The 15,834-nt window shown below is 38.5% G+C and overlaps 2 protein-coding genes across 2 annotated transcripts; one reads left to right on the forward strand and one right to left on the reverse strand.

The window, feature by feature from the left end:
• Positions 1–1,060: 1,060 nt before the first annotated feature.
• On the forward strand, positions 1,061–2,682 carry LOC125232079 (YTH domain-containing protein 1). Its single transcript, XM_048137693.1, has one exon. The coding sequence runs from the start codon at positions 1,274–1,276 to the stop codon at positions 2,615–2,617; it is 1,344 nt and encodes a 447-aa protein (XP_047993650.1). The 5' UTR covers positions 1,061–1,273; the 3' UTR covers positions 2,618–2,682.
• Positions 2,683–3,409: 727 nt separating this feature from the next.
• LOC125232080 lies at positions 3,410–6,865 on the reverse strand. The gene is made up of 2 exons (XM_048137694.1): positions 6,569–6,865; positions 3,410–3,617 (listed from the first exon to the last, which is right to left on the reverse strand). The coding sequence occupies exons 1-2, from the start codon at positions 6,725–6,727 to the stop codon at positions 3,462–3,464; spliced, it is 315 nt and encodes a 104-aa protein (XP_047993651.1). The 5' UTR covers positions 6,728–6,865; the 3' UTR covers positions 3,410–3,461.
• Between the last annotated feature and the right edge of the window lie 8,969 nt (positions 6,866–15,834).

Here is a 15,834-nt window from a genome sequence, read left to right on the forward strand (position 1 = left end):
CGCCGAGGCGCGTCCATCCCTCTTTACCGAGTTAACAATGTGATATGCTATCCCTTTCACGTAAACGACTAGGCATGGGGCCATGTTAGTTTATGTCTGTTGCGGGAACTTCGTACTGCCGTTCGTACCATGTGCTACCATTTTATGAAATATAAAAGAAAGCAGATTTGTAATAGTGAATAATTATCTAGAATCTGTAGAGTCTGTAGTGGTATTTAGTTCATTGATTAGTTTAGAATATTTAGTTGGTTATTTAACTTAGTAAACGTAAGTAAAAATGCACAGTTTAGTTATTAGTTACTAGAATGATTTTTATTGAGATGCTATCACAATTATCATCCTCCTTGCGTTATCCCGGCATTGGCATTCGCCACGGCTCATGGGAGCCTGGGGTCCGCTTTGGAAACTACTACCAAGATTTGGCGTAGGCACTAGTTTTATGAAAGCTACTGCCATCTGACCTTCCAACCCGAAGGGTAACTAGGCCTTATTATAATTTAATTATAATATTATAATTTGTTGCAAAACAAATTCACCACAGTACTGGTACCGGTACCATTGTCTATAATAGACATGTCCCATTCCCATCCCTACTGCTAATCATAAAGGCGCGCCATTATTTGAAACGACCAATGGCAGCACCGTGCGCGCCCGCCTCACCCCGCAAGGATTGGTGATTTGCGTCTCGAACAATATCGCTTGCATTTGGCTTCTAGTGGGGTGTTCTGTGTCTTGAGCGCACGGGCGTCCGATCGAAATCTGGCTCGCTGGATGTTTTGGTCAGCTGAAGCCACGTCCCGAAGACCGTGCACACTGCTGATCGGTCGCGGTCGCGCGACCGCGGACGTCCGCATGGTATGTTCCTAGCTTTATTTTTGCCCGGAGAGCGCGCACACGGGCAACTGTTGTCGCGACCATGGCCTAGTATGAAAGTGCGCACACGAGGCGACGCAACTTTTCATACAAATACGAATGTCGCCGAGCAACTGTTGCTCCGTGGGCGCGCACCCTAACTTTTTACTTGCTTCTATAAATTATCTGTAGTCTTGCTTGGGTGTCTATGGTTATTAGCAGAATGAGGTGGTGGGTGGTGTTTTTATGGATTTATTTCTTTGATAAACATAGTTATTCTGCCTAATTATTAAATATAACACCTCCCTAACTTTCTGTACCATTTGTCTCCACATATTCAAGCTTATTCTTCTCGTAATATGTTATCGTAAACTCTCAATTTAAAGTTACATGATCTTAGCTGTTGATACAGTATCTGAAAATGGAGGCATCCAATAACACCGACGCCGTGAATCTTGGTGTTGGTGAAGTCGAAGCCGAAATAGGAGAAGAACTGAAACAGCTCGAGGAAGGAAAAGATTATGATACCCGCAGCGAAGTATCAAGCTCATCTTCAAGTGATTCAAGCTCTCCAAGCATAAGCACCGCCAGTTCTAAGTCAAAAGAAAGACGCGCAAATCGTAAACGTACCAAGTCGGAAAGCCATTCGCCGATACAAACTAAAAGAACACGTATTACAGCCGCTAACAACAAAACAAAGACGTATGATTACATGACGAAACTGAATTATCTATTCAGAGATACAAGATTTTTTTTAATTAAGTCTAATAATGCTGAAAATATTACACTATCCAAAGCTAAAGGTGTGTGGTCAACTTTGCCACAAAATGAAGCAAATTTAAACCAGGCTTATAGAGAATCAAGAAATGTGCTATTAATATTTTCAGTGAAGGAAAGTGGTAAGTTTGCGGGATTTGCGCGTCTGAGCAGTGAGTCGAGAAGAGATGTGCCACCCATATCATGGGTACTGCCGCCGGGATTATCTGCTAAGGTACTAGATGGTGTGTTTAAAGTAGACTGGATCTGCCGCAAGGAGCTGCCATTCAGTAGCACTCTGCACTTGTATAACCCCTGGAATGAAGGAAAACCTGTAAAAATCGGACGAGATGGTCAAGAAATCGAGCCCAAAGTTGCTGAGGAATTATGCCGATTATTTCCAGAAGACGAAGGTATTGAAATGACACCAATACTTCGTAAGTCAAAAGAGGCCTCTAAAAAAGCTTACTTAAAGAGTGGTGGTAATTATAGAACATATAGAGCCCCACTGTTGACAAGAGGTTCTAATTTTAGAGCAAGGCTGAACACATCTTCTAGGAGCCGGCGTAAAATTTTTATGCCTCCTAGGAACAGACTGTCATCTGGGTCATACAAGAGAAGGTCTCCATCACCATACATGCGTGATAGGCTGCCACTGTGGTTTACACGTGGTCGGGACAGCTACAGCAGCAGTAGTTCAGCAGCAGCAGAGGCATATGTGGCAGAGTACATGAGATCTATGCACCACCAGCTCCCACCACTACCATATGTGCCTCCGCCAGGATTCAGTGGTGCACTTGCGTCGTATGATGGCCTGCCTCCGCCACCACCGCCGCCTCCACCTCGATACTATGATGCCCCATTAGCAGATTATCCCCGATCAGTGCTAGTGTACGATAAGAGGTCCTATGAACGTTCAGTGGATGAGTTTTTGTGGCGTACATCTGACCGTTCGCGCGGTCGTAGCCGCGACCGTGATTCCCACAGATCTTACCGTGACAGACGGTAAAGCCTGTATCTCCACCGATGTATTAAATAATTGATTATCATTAATAAATAAAAATTGTGTTTGAACTTTGAACTTTATTGGTTTGAAAATATAAAATTGGTGTGTGTGTGATGAACCTTGTGAAGGACAATGGTTACAGTTTGGACTATTTTGAATCTATTTATCCCGTGTTTTAATGGGACATTCAAGTTGCAAGAAGCAGGCAGACGGAGAAGAGCTTGTTGTGAATCCTTATTGAATGCAATGAGGCAAATTTAACTGAAGTCAATGTTTTGAAGTACTTGATAAGAATTTAAACTCCAACCTTGTTATTAGCGCAGTTTATTATTTTACAAACTTTTGAGCGGTACTTGTATACATAGTACATGTGGCTCATTTTTTGAAAGGATCTTACCGTTGCAATTTTATTGTATCTTCATTTTACAGTACTTGCAAAATGTGTGCAAATAGGTACACATAGCTTGTAATATTTTTTTTGTTAATAAGTTCTTAATATGTTTTTACAATATGCCTTGGCAATCACACAGTCTTTGCATTATAGGTAGACTTAGCTTGTGTATTTCATAATGTAAATTTTGTACTTAAATTACTTCTGTGAGGTAGATTATCAATCAGCATCTTCCTTCTGTGCATGATCATTGATGACATTGCTGATAAATTCCTCATAGTATTCTACTAATTCGACCAGTCAAAGGTTGTTTCCCACAGTGTGTGTGTTATTTTTTGTCACATTTGACCGGTTCGAATCCCGATCCCGACTGAGTCAAGCGATTTTTCATAAATCCTTAAATGCATAATTTATTGTTTTTAAAAACAAAGGAAAGTCTCCCTTACACAAAATGTGCTATTTACAATATTTAAGGTAGTTGCCATCCATGTGGCATTCGATTTTTCCACACTGTATATTTTTACGTAGTTCACTTGTCTCTTCACCTTTGGCTATCCTCAACTTCCCCATTGTGAACGAGATTGACGTGTCCTCGCTCCTTCTTGCCGTTAGCTGAATTACAAAAAAAATAATATTTGTAGTGCTAGGAGGCATTCTTCTGCAGATGAGTCATTAACAATCTCAAGATGAATGGTTGCAAATCCACATTCTCTCTAAGAGGAGCTCACTCAATATTAATAATGGCTATGCACCTCCAGTTGGGCAACGCAACGGTCGACCACTCCGGTCTACTCAGGGTCTAGTCTAATGTCTAATCCTGGTGACTCTAACCATATTTTGCACATTAGTCACGTCGCTTGTCTTTTGACCACCAGTTTTCCTCACATTTTCATCTCGTGTCCGCATATCCATTATTACTTTCCCGCCATTACTCTACCACACTCATCAGTCATCATCCTCCTTGCGTTATCCCGGCATTTGCCACGGCTCATGGGAGCCTGGGGTCCGCTTTGACAACGAATCCGAAAGCGACTGCCATCTGACCTTCCAACCCGAAGGGTAACTAGACCTTATTGGAAGCACTCCGGTTTCCTCACGATGTTTTCCTTCACCGAAAAGCGACTGGCAAATATCATATGACATTTCGCACATAAGTTCCGAAAAACTCATTCGTACGAGCCGGGGGGTTCGAACCCGAGACCTCCGGATCGACAGTCGCATGCTCTTACCATTTTTTTTGCATTACTCTACCCAGTATCAACAATAAAACACATACCGGTCAAAATCATAACCCTCCTTTTGCGTTGCCGTAGTCGGGTAAAAAGTTAACCAAACACAAACATAGTGTTACCACACTACATAATTATTAAGAAAAAAAAAACCCCGCTTTTGGGGTCCTGCACGGAAAGCATGGTCGCGCGATAGACGATAAAATATCAGGCCGTCCCTATCGCACTTACGTATAGTGCGATATGGACGGCCTGCTATTTTATCGTCTATCGCGCGACCATGCTTCCCGTGCTGGTGAAAGGTACTCGCGAATGTTGGATTATGTAGAAACTAGCTTTTGCCCGCGGCTTCGCTCGCGTTAGAAAGAGACAAAAAATTTGCCAATGTCACTCTCCATCCCTTCAACTATCTCCACTTAAAAAAAATTACGACAATTAGTCAACTCCGTTTTGCCGTGAAGGGTAGAAAAGTAGGTACAGTTAATATGACTTATGACACTGGTTGGAGTTTTATATTCTTATCTATAATCTCGAAAAATTTGGTCTTAATAAGGACCTATGTAAGACTGGCATTTATGCAACTTCATGTTGTGTTGATCTGTGATATATTTCCACCTATTAACGACTTATAAAATTATACACTATCATTTAATTAGTAATTCTCTTTCGAAATACTAAACCCATCGCTTTGTAGGTGTAGGAAGTTAACATACACCTACCTACTTCCTTGAACCATAATTTCCTTAGTGCCACCTATTAAATAGTTGCCTATGGTGCCTGGTGATATTCTTGTACAGGTGTAATAGTTAACTTGGACGCCAACTGTCTTATCTTACTAGTAATTCATGATAAATCCTAATAATGGCCGCCTTTACACAGTCGCTCTATCGCGCGTTCCCGAAGCGTACAGGATAGCGCGCGGTTAAGCCGATTGCGTCTTATTATTTTTTAAGGCTCGCGTGATTGCGCGTCGAAGTTTTTGAGAACGGAAAGAGCGTGCGTGTAAAGGCTAATCGTGCGCGATAAACCGCGTTATTATTGTTACTAATAGTATCGATTTGTAAAGAGCAAGTAATTCAACCACTAATTCGTTAGTCCACGAGCGTATGTCCGCCATGTTGCGCGCGCGAATGAACGTACGTGTAAAGACAACCTCACCCACGCGATTGCGCGCCCGCTCCAGCGCACGAAATCGCGCGTTCTTTCCCTTCCCCTCCGGTCGGCTTTACACGCGATAGCTGTATCACGCGCGATAGAGCGTCTGTGTAAAGGCAGCTAAAAGATTTGACTTTAACTATCACAAAAATTCCAACTTTGACCACTTCCCATGATTTAAAAAAATTAGCAATTAACTATTCCTGATATTTTATACGACACAAAAAACTTCTAGAGGGTTTACATTCGATGTTAATTCAATTTGACAGAAAGAAGTGTTAATAGTTATTTGTTATACAAGGGGGCAAAGTTGTATTTTAACGCCGAGTGTGGAATTGAAAAACGAGCAAGTGAAAGGATTCGATAGTTGAACCACGAGCGAAGCGAGTGGTTCGACAATAGAATCCGGAACTTGCGAGTTTTTTAATACACGAGAAGTAATAGTTATTTGTTATACAAGGGGGCAAAGTTGTATTTTAACGCCGTGTGGAATTGAAAAACGAGCAAGTGAAAGGATTCTATAGTTGAACCACGAGCGAAGCGAGTGGTTCGAGAATAGAATCCTGAACTTGCGAGTTTTTTAATACACGAGAAGTAAAATACATTTGCACCCGAGTGTAACACAAAACTTTTCCCCTCACTATAGCAAGGAAACTACAACGCAAAAAATGCGTTTATCACTGCTTCCAGTAGTTCCACAGGTGGTAAATCATCTTTATTACTAGATTCACCTACTTTTGTCAATTTTAAAGCAGTTAATTTGACTTTATTCAAGGTCAAATTACTTTACCCACTAGTGGATAAAATGCGTTTTTACCCGCTGGTATTAAAGAACAAAACACGTGTTTCCGAGCTAGTGAGGGGAAAAATACATTTGCACCCGAGTGTAACACGAAACTTTTCCCCTCACTATAGCGAGGAAACTACAACGCAAAAAATGCGTTTATCACTGCTTTCAGTAGTTCCACAGGAGGTAAATCATCTTTATTACTAGATTCACCTACTTTTATCAATTTTAAAGCAGTTAATTTGACTTTATTCAAGGTCAAATTACTTTACCCACTAGTGGATAAAATGCGTTTTTACCCGCTGGTATTAAAGGACAAAACACGTGTTTCCGAGCTAGTGAGGGGAAAAAATCTTATATTGAAAATTACTCGAAAACGGTGAACAACTTACTGAGGTCATGTTAGGCTGGTTAGGTTTCTCTTGAGCTGCCCTACTTCCGCTGACCGGTGTCACGGTGGCATGGTACTTCTGGGACACCCTGTATATAGGCAAATAAACTGGCTGTGGCTGGGAAGGAAAAACCAAGGATGCGAGATAATATTTCGGCATTCCAAGATTTCTGAATACCACACAATATAATAGACAATCAGCTAGGTTAATTAATTATTTAGAATAATTTGAAGCAAGAGCGATTTAATACTGGACTGACAAAGCCCATACAAAAACCGTACTCCTAAAATGTATGGGCTTTTTAGGCTTAAAACTAGATGGCGTTGTTTGCAGCCTGGAAGTGGCCAAAATCATATTTTCCCCAAATATTTTTGCGTGTTTTTATTTCTTATAAGAACAAATGACATATTTCTTTATTTTAAAATCACGAGATCACGTCAATACACTTTTGAATTTTTTGAAAAAAGTTGTAGGCATCGGCAGTGTAGTTATGATAGTGTACCTAGTGATGTGCCGTTCCCGGGAATATTCCCTAGGTGGGAAAATACCCAGAAATATTCCCGGGAATATTCCCTCAGTAAGGAAATATTGGGGAATTTTGAAATTGAATATGTTTATATGTTATGTTGTCGAAGATTCTATTGAAACATTATAATAAATATATATATACCTAGACATTAACTAGTGTAACTCGCATACAGAAGTAATTTCCCAATGTTCCCCGGTAAATTCCCATTCTTCCCGGGGTTTATTCCCAATGTTCCCGGGTAAATTCCCATAGTTGCTGGGAAAGTTGAAATAAAACCCAATTTAAAAAAAAATATTTTTTTAATTCACTAAATTAATACAAATCATCACAGTTGAATTTAAAAATCACAGTAAATTATGTGCCTTGTTTGTTTTTGTAACGGTGTAGCACTAGCACTTAAATTAAATAATGAATGCCGGATCTGGCATTATTTTGTGCTCGCAAATCGCTCTTGCAATAGCTTCGTGGATTCCAACCTGAACAAAAAAAGAAATCATGTTATGTTGGTCCTGAAAAACACGTGATGGTAATTTTTTTATAACAGTGGCAGTGCAACATGTGATGTTTAATTTTATAACTACTGAATAGCGTAACATTCTATTTACATCAAACGACAATATTATGTTTATATATAATAATATATCATGTCTATACCCTCCTGTACGATTGGCATGTTTAGTTAGGCTGTTAATGTTAATTTAAGGAATAAATAAAGAATATTGTATTATTATCTCGTTTTTAACACAGTTAAATTACCACGTGTTGCACTGTCGTGGACATTTCGGTCATGCAATATAATATATAGTATATATTCTATTGTAAACTTACTGTTTCTGAAGTGCTCATGCTGCTCATCGATGTACTTGAACTATCTGTGATATCGATCACAGCAGAGGCTTGGCTTGTCTCTCGATTTTGACTGCCGGGTGGTGAAGAACTCGATTCACCGTACGATTCACTAAAATCACTGGTGGACTTAGGTCTTTCACGGTTTTTAAATAAACACAACGTCACAAGGTGTTTTGGGACATTTGCCTAAATGGCACGCGAATTTTGTAGCGTTTTTAAATAAATACACATTATTGCAGTATTTACAACAATACGTGACTTTATTGTTCACTGTGTGAGTAGTAAAATGTTCAAACACTTTACTTTTCGGTCTCATGGTTTGAGCACATCTACGCACGTGTTACAAGCAACAGATATACATATTGGATAACTAAATAAGTGCAACACGGTAAATGCTTTTGGAGGAAGCGAGATAACCTATATATCGAAAGAAAGAGATAGAGACATGAAAGCTCTAGTAACAAAACAAAGAAATATTGCACATAAGTGCATCACGAAAGGGAAAAAATATTTTATGATTGAACAAAAACTTATATTTAATTATGTATAATATTAAAGACGTTGTTTTTAATGAGAGTCAGTTAATAATTGAACATACTATTAATTTCAACAATTTTTTATTTATTTTTAAATGTATTTAACTTGAATTGTATATTCCCCTGTTTTGGGAATATTCCCGGAAACAAGGGAATATACCCGGGAATATTCCCAAAGGGAATATACCCATTCCCGGGAATATTCCCATGGCACATCACTAAGTGTACCTACTTAATAGGTGGCGCTAAAAAATCGAGGTACGATTCTTAGTATGAAGTATGTAAATCCTATATGAATAATTCTTGATTTGACGTAAAATACTTGATTAATCATAAGATTTCTATGATCATCAAAATGCATAAGTGAGCGAATAAAATAGGTAAGGGACGAAATTCGCGTTTTTCAGTCATATTTAAACGTTAAGTAATTAAGAAAATACTAATCGATAATCTTAATATATTATCTAAACGTGCTTTGAGACTAAAGGGGACGTCCGCTCGGAAACCGGTTTTTCATTAGAACGTAGCACATTGTTCCCTGAATACATGTTTAATTTTTAGGGTTCCGTACCAAAAAGGTACAGTACCATAAGGTGCGACGTGCGACTCTGCCCGTCTGTCACATTACTAAATATCTCCAGAACTATTTATGCTACCGATTTGAAATTTGGAATAGTTATGAACATTGCTAACCTCTACAAATTGAAAGTATTTTTTTTATTATTATTAATATTAATTATAGAAAATTGCCAAACTCAAAGGGGGGCAAACTGTAAATATCAAGTAACTAGGTCAAGTGGCATATCGTTAGAAAGTGTAAGTAAATCACTATCACTACATAGTATAAAACAAAGTCGCTTTCTCCGTCCCTATGTCCCTATGTATGCTTAAATCTTTAAAACTACGCAACGAATTTTGATGCGGTTTTTTTTTAATACATAGAGTGATTCTAGAGGAAGGTTTACATGTAGGTATAGTACCCGTGCGAAGCCTGGGCGGGTCGCTAGTAAAATAATAAAAAGCTTTATTTGTTCCACACATACTTAAACATGAATAAAAAATTGCAGATAAAAAATACTTAAATACATGGGCCCCTTTTGGGTAAAAGCCTCCCCCAAGGAATGCCACTCCTCTCTGTCTTGAGCTGTCTCTGTCCATTTTGGACCTGCCGTTGCCGCTAATTCTTCCGACCATCTCCCACGTGGACGGCCTCCTCCTCTTGAGCCCAGTGGCCCAGGCCACTTACCGTTCGTATGGTCCATTTGTCGTCACTGTATCTGGCAACGTGTCCTGCCCATTTCCACTTCCTTTCGAGTGAGAATGTTAAGCCGTCTGTAATGTTTGTTTTTCTCCTTATGACTTCATTCCTAATTTTAAGCCTAGTAGGCTTCTCTCCGTTTTCTTCAAAACTATTATAAATTATATCTTCAAAATATATTTTTTGCTGTAGAAAAACAAATTGAAGGAAAATGTAAAAAAACCGGCCAAGAGCGAGTTGTACTCGCGTTGCAAGGGTTCACTACAAGAAGGGCTTAAGCGCCTCCTTTTTAGTAGAAACTTAAGTCATTTTTGCGAATAATCGATATTTTGAACAAAACGAAACAGAAATGAGTTTATATGTAATATTCAAACGCGCTCACACAATTTCAAGAGATTTGGTAACTCCTTGCAGCGGCAGTGAGAGTGAGTGAAATTCGTAGTTAGAGTTTTTTTCTGTTAAGTCCGACTTACGCTTTACTGTTCTAATCGGTTTTCCTGTAATCTATAGATTGAAAACTATCTCGTGTATTTTTTCAAAATTTTACGCTTACAGTTTCGGAGATAAGGGGCGGGGGGGGGGGGGAATGGTAATTTTTGCCTATTTTCTGAAATTACTTTACTAAAAATTATTAAAAAAACTATTTTTGAAATACTTATAAAAAGCTCTTTCCATGTCCATCTTTGGGTCACAGGTTTACATATGTGTGCCAAATTTCAAGTTAATCGGTTCGGTAGTTTCGGAGAAAATTGGCTGTGACAGACGGACAGACAGACACACGAGTACAAGGGTTCCGTTTTTCCTTTTTGAGGTACGGAACCTTAAAAATACCGTCCCCCCTTGTTTCCGAAGTTTACCAACGAAAAAAGATAATCATTTTACGGAATATTGGTTTAATGCTAAATATTACAGGAAAAATGATATCGTGTCTGTATTTTTGCTGATCTCTTCTTTAAAATAAAATAAAAAAACCTAATTATCCCTGAAAAACCAACATAATATACAGGTCGCGCAAATTAGTTAGCAAATTCACCAAGAGATGGCGCTAGTGCGTGGAGGGGGTAAGCAAAGCGATCGCAGTGCTTGCAGTGGTCAAAATCGACACTGCTTGTGGTTGTCATCTATCAAAACTCATAAAATATAATACAATGTGTAGTGTTTGATATGGGGCATCAATGTTGTTTCGTTGTTAATTGTAAAAATAATGGTATAAATAGTCGTTGCACGTTCTATGCGTTTCTTAGAGCACACTGGAAATTGGATCAAAGAACTAAATGGATATTAGCTACGGTGAAAAGAAAACGTAAGTGACATGTCAAAACAAAACATTATTAGTTATTTGTTATACAAGGGGGCAAAGTTGTATTTTAACGCCGAGTGTGGAATTGAAAAACGAGCAAGTGAAAGGATTCTTTAGTTGAACCACGAGCGAAGCGAGTGGTTCGAGAATAGAATCCTGAACTTGCGAGTTTTTTAACACACGAGAAGTAAAATACATTTGCACCCGAGTGTAACACAAAACTTTTCCCCTCGCTATAGCGAGGAAACTACAACGCAAAAAATGCGTTTATCACTGCTTCCAGTAGTTCCACAGGTGGTAAATCATCTTTATTACTAGATTCACCTACTTTTATCAGTTTTAAAGCAGTTAACTTGACTTTATTCAAGGTCAAATTACTTTACCCACTAGTGGATAAAATGCGTTTTTACCCGCTGGTATTAAAGGACAAAACACGTGTTTCTGAGCTAGTGAGGAGAAAATAAATTATATTTTCTCAAACATGGTATGAAATATTGATGTTATGTGCCTTATAATTGGCAGCGAAGTATGACGTTGCAGGTGCGGCTAGGACGATTGATAGATAATGGAATTTCATACAAACCTTGCAGGCCAAGGCCGGCAAAGTCTTCTTTTTTAATTTCCAAACACAGATAATTGTGACATAACATCCAGGTATTTAGCCAATTAAAAAAAAAACTATAAGGGGCTTTATAGACGTGCCGACTGCAACTGGTACGGGCCCTAGACAATATTTGATTTTGGGTGCGTTTTCATACAAAAAAAAATTTTTTCGTTTTTTTTTTAATTTTTTTTAACTTTTTGTTTCTTTATAAGCGTATACGGGATATCAAAGGGGAACGTAAATTCGATTAATTTTGCGCTACGACGCACCGTTTAGGAGATACAGCCATCCAAAGTTACTATTTTCAGTAGACTTTATTTATTTCATACCATGTTTGAGAAAAGCACTATACATACCTCGGCGGGAAATGGGGTTGCCCGCCTCAGACCTATTCGGCCTCGCTTCGCTCGGCCTCCTATATGTCTTCGGCCGGCAACCCCCTTTGTCCCGGCCTCTGTAGTAATGTACTATTAAGCTTTGTTTACCTAATATTGTTCAATACGCTGTTAGTATTTTTTCTACCGTAAAAGATTATGCTTAAAGATTCAGGCCTAGCCTGGGAATAGGCCCGTGTCGGATATTTCTGCGGCCGCGGACATGACTAGGTACTTACGTTTAGATTTGTTTTATATGGCATTAACAGGACGGAGGTTTAGCGAATACCATATCACTAGCTCGAAGAAATTGTACCATTACTCCTATGTTCTTCAAGATTCCTTATATGCCCTGCCAGCACCAATTTATTGACTCTTTCTGTAGTCTGGAGTTGGAAGTTTATACCGTGAGTAATGCTTTGGAACCTGATTTTTGGTATTTTATCCATGTCTTTATAATCTATCTACCTAAATTACACTTGAAATAGTAGCTCTTATTATTCAATTTATTTAAAATTAACGAAAAGTCGTTAAAATATAATGTTTGCTTACATGTCATTTTTTGACATTTTCCACTTCAAGTTCACATGGTAGTGGGCGTAATTGTCATGCACGTAGCCAATACACAATAATACTCGTTAGTCTCTGAGAAGTATCTGAGAAATCTGAGATTATTTTAACTATTGAAAGTTTGTGCGGAACCCTCGGTGGGCGAGTCCGACTCGCACTTGACCGGTTTTTTATACAATTTGATTTGATGAATTTTAATCGTCATCATTCGCCTGTCTTTATCCATAGAGTCAGACTAAGCTAAGCTGGCAACGATTTAGATAACCCCTGCGTTTGCCCGTGCGGATAAATAAATGTCATAATTTCATCAGAGATAAACGTTTAAAATAATAAGTACTATACGAGTTAGGTAGTTAAAATCGCTGTCTACTTAGCTAGGCATGACTAGCTATTTATACGTTTGATTATATTTTCATTCGAATGGGTATGATTAAAATTCCTCAAATAAAAACATAATAAACGTTTAAAATAATAAGTACTACGAGTTAGGTAGTTAAAATCGCTGTCTACTTAGCTAGGCATGACTAGCTATTTATACGTTTGATTATATTTTCATTCGAATGGGTATGATTAAAATTCCTCAAATAAAAACATATTTTCCATAATATCAATCAATACTAGGTACTATATTTATATCCAGAGACGAAATTTATAAGGATTACGTTGATATGAAGAATCGATCGTCCCCTGACCTCTTAAACAGATTTCCACTATTTTTGTTACACCTTGGTACCTACACGCAAGCCCCTATTACATTGTCCACTGGTTTGGAAATTATACCAGACTTGACAAGCAACACGATGGAGGTTTGAACCTCGATGTCCACGGAGCGTGAAGTTAAGATTTTGTGTGGACGTTTTCAGTGTATGATCAATAGAAATACCGGGTGTCCCGTAAACCAACGCCAAAATTAAAAGGGGTGATAGGACATCTCATTAGCTATCATATCATATACTTATGTATATCAGGGACACCCGAATTTAAGTGTCAAAAGAAGCTCTACGTGTTCGTTTCGGCTCCGCGCACTGTAACAAAACCTCCGCTCTCACCTTACTTATTTACTTACTTGACTAACTAACAGTATAGCTAACCCCCCTTTAAATATACCCCGTAAATTTGGCCTTGTGATCGTCTAGCGTGAATAAGTAGAACCCTTCGATGTGAACCGCGATAACCTAGATCCTTTAATGAGTATCAGCTGTATTTTTGACTAATATTTAAAATTTTATTTATTTATATTTTAAAGAAGAATAAAGGTTATTGTAGCATAATAAAATAGTGTTATAGAAGAGTATTTTATCAGATTTAGGCCTAGAAAGTTATATGTGAGAAAATTAATGACGTAATGAAGAAAATTTTTAGAATAGAAGTTAGTGAGTGAAACATACATGAAATAAATATTAAAAAATATTTTGGTAAACAACCGCTACGCCCTATTAGTGATCCTGACTTGGGTATGAACTTGCGTTGCGGAATAGGATCCCTGACCCGACCAAACCACTTTATCGGGAACCTAAGCTAGTAAGCCAGAAGGGCTATCTATCTACGGACTAACCCCCTTTTTTATTTTGTTTCTTTTTCCCTAGCTAAACCCCCCTTTTCCCCAATACTGCTAATAGACCATAACTTCTCGATCTTTCTAATGTTTTATCGAAACACCGAGCAGTCGCTAACTTTTATAAGAACTAAGCAAGTCTACTAACTTTTCTAAGCTTTTGACTTTCCATCAGTGGACGGCGCTCGCATGCCACTGGGCCCTATAACAAACCTATGCTTTTTATTCCAAAGAATAGTTTGTTTCCCTAACCAACTTGATAGAATTTACCTTGAAAAACCAGTTAGCAACACTAAGTGTCCCGCAGCCACACCGAAAAATCAGACATTGCTACCACAATTATTAATTCACACTCAAATAAATTAAGTAATAAGAGATTTTATAAATTACCAGTTTTACCACATATTTTAAGATAGTAAACACCACATTTAAAGTCCATTTAAACCATAGAAATAGTAGTAGTCAAATTATTTCTACAACAATACACGTTGACCAATTATATTCCAAGACCAATCATAAAAGAACTCTACTTTCATAGAAATAGTGTGTGACTCTACCCTACTCCTATTGTTTTCCCTACTCTAGCATATATCTGAGACACAGACCGTCACTTACCATAGATCTTGTGTTCAGAATATGCATAAGTGTATCCCTACCATAAGCTGTACAGTTCAGCCAGCGAAGCTGAAATAGGCAACCTATAGGCTTGAGTTGGTTAGACCCCCCCCTCTGCTTTTGCCCGCAGGCTAGGGTAGCAGAGAGTAGATCGCCCTATCCGTGTATATATCCAGTATTCTAGAACACACCAGTACCAGCCACATGGGAAACCCAGCTGCGATCAAACTTTACTTAGATATGGATCGATCACAACCGAAATCTCCAGCGACCAACGCCAGCATGAACCAGAACACCGAGTAAATAAATATATATATATATAGGACCCCAGCCTCAAATACTGCCGACTTCAGTGAGCAAGGATTACTCCTAATGTCTTTCGTCAATCGTGAAAGTCCTCACTTCCATCTAACAGTTGGACTCTTTGAGACCGGTGAGAAAGTACGCCTTTTGTAAGTAAATAAAGACCCCCAAGCCTCCACTTGGAACAAAAAGACTCCTAAACGCCTTATGTTTAACAGCCGCAAGGTATAAAGCGCTTAGCCGGACAACAGTCTGTCACAAACAATGATCTGGCTTATAATTTTCACAAAATAACCCCATAGAAAATTACTAAATTCAATTTTACTGACCAACTAAATAAACGAATGAAGTTTCCTTTACGTGCTATAATCTACGCTTAGTTTTGCAAGAATTACTCCCTACAAAACCAAACACAGACTTATCTCCAAGCACCAGCCATACATCGACCCAATCTTTGTATTGCTTGACGGCACTCAAGAAACAAAGCACAGAAAACTTCACTATACACATTAATTTAAATGTAACACTACACTATAAATAGAACACTAAAATAACCCCACAACTGACGGTAAAGCAATTCCACCACAGGCCTAAGTTCAACTGTACGACGATATTGTCCCCGCACAATCAAACAGAGACACAATTTCAGAGTTTACAATCACTTAGAATAATTTCCAAGTAAAAACAAACAGAGAAACAATAGCAGAACAACTTCACTCACCAGTATAACACACGAAAGCCAGAGACACTGTTAGTCTTGTAGATATTTTAAG

The sequence above is a fragment of the Leguminivora glycinivorella genome, chromosome 12 (assembly GCF_023078275.1).
Source record: "Leguminivora glycinivorella isolate SPB_JAAS2020 chromosome 12, LegGlyc_1.1, whole genome shotgun sequence".
Classification (NCBI taxonomy): Eukaryota; Metazoa; Arthropoda; class Insecta; order Lepidoptera; family Tortricidae; genus Leguminivora; species Leguminivora glycinivorella.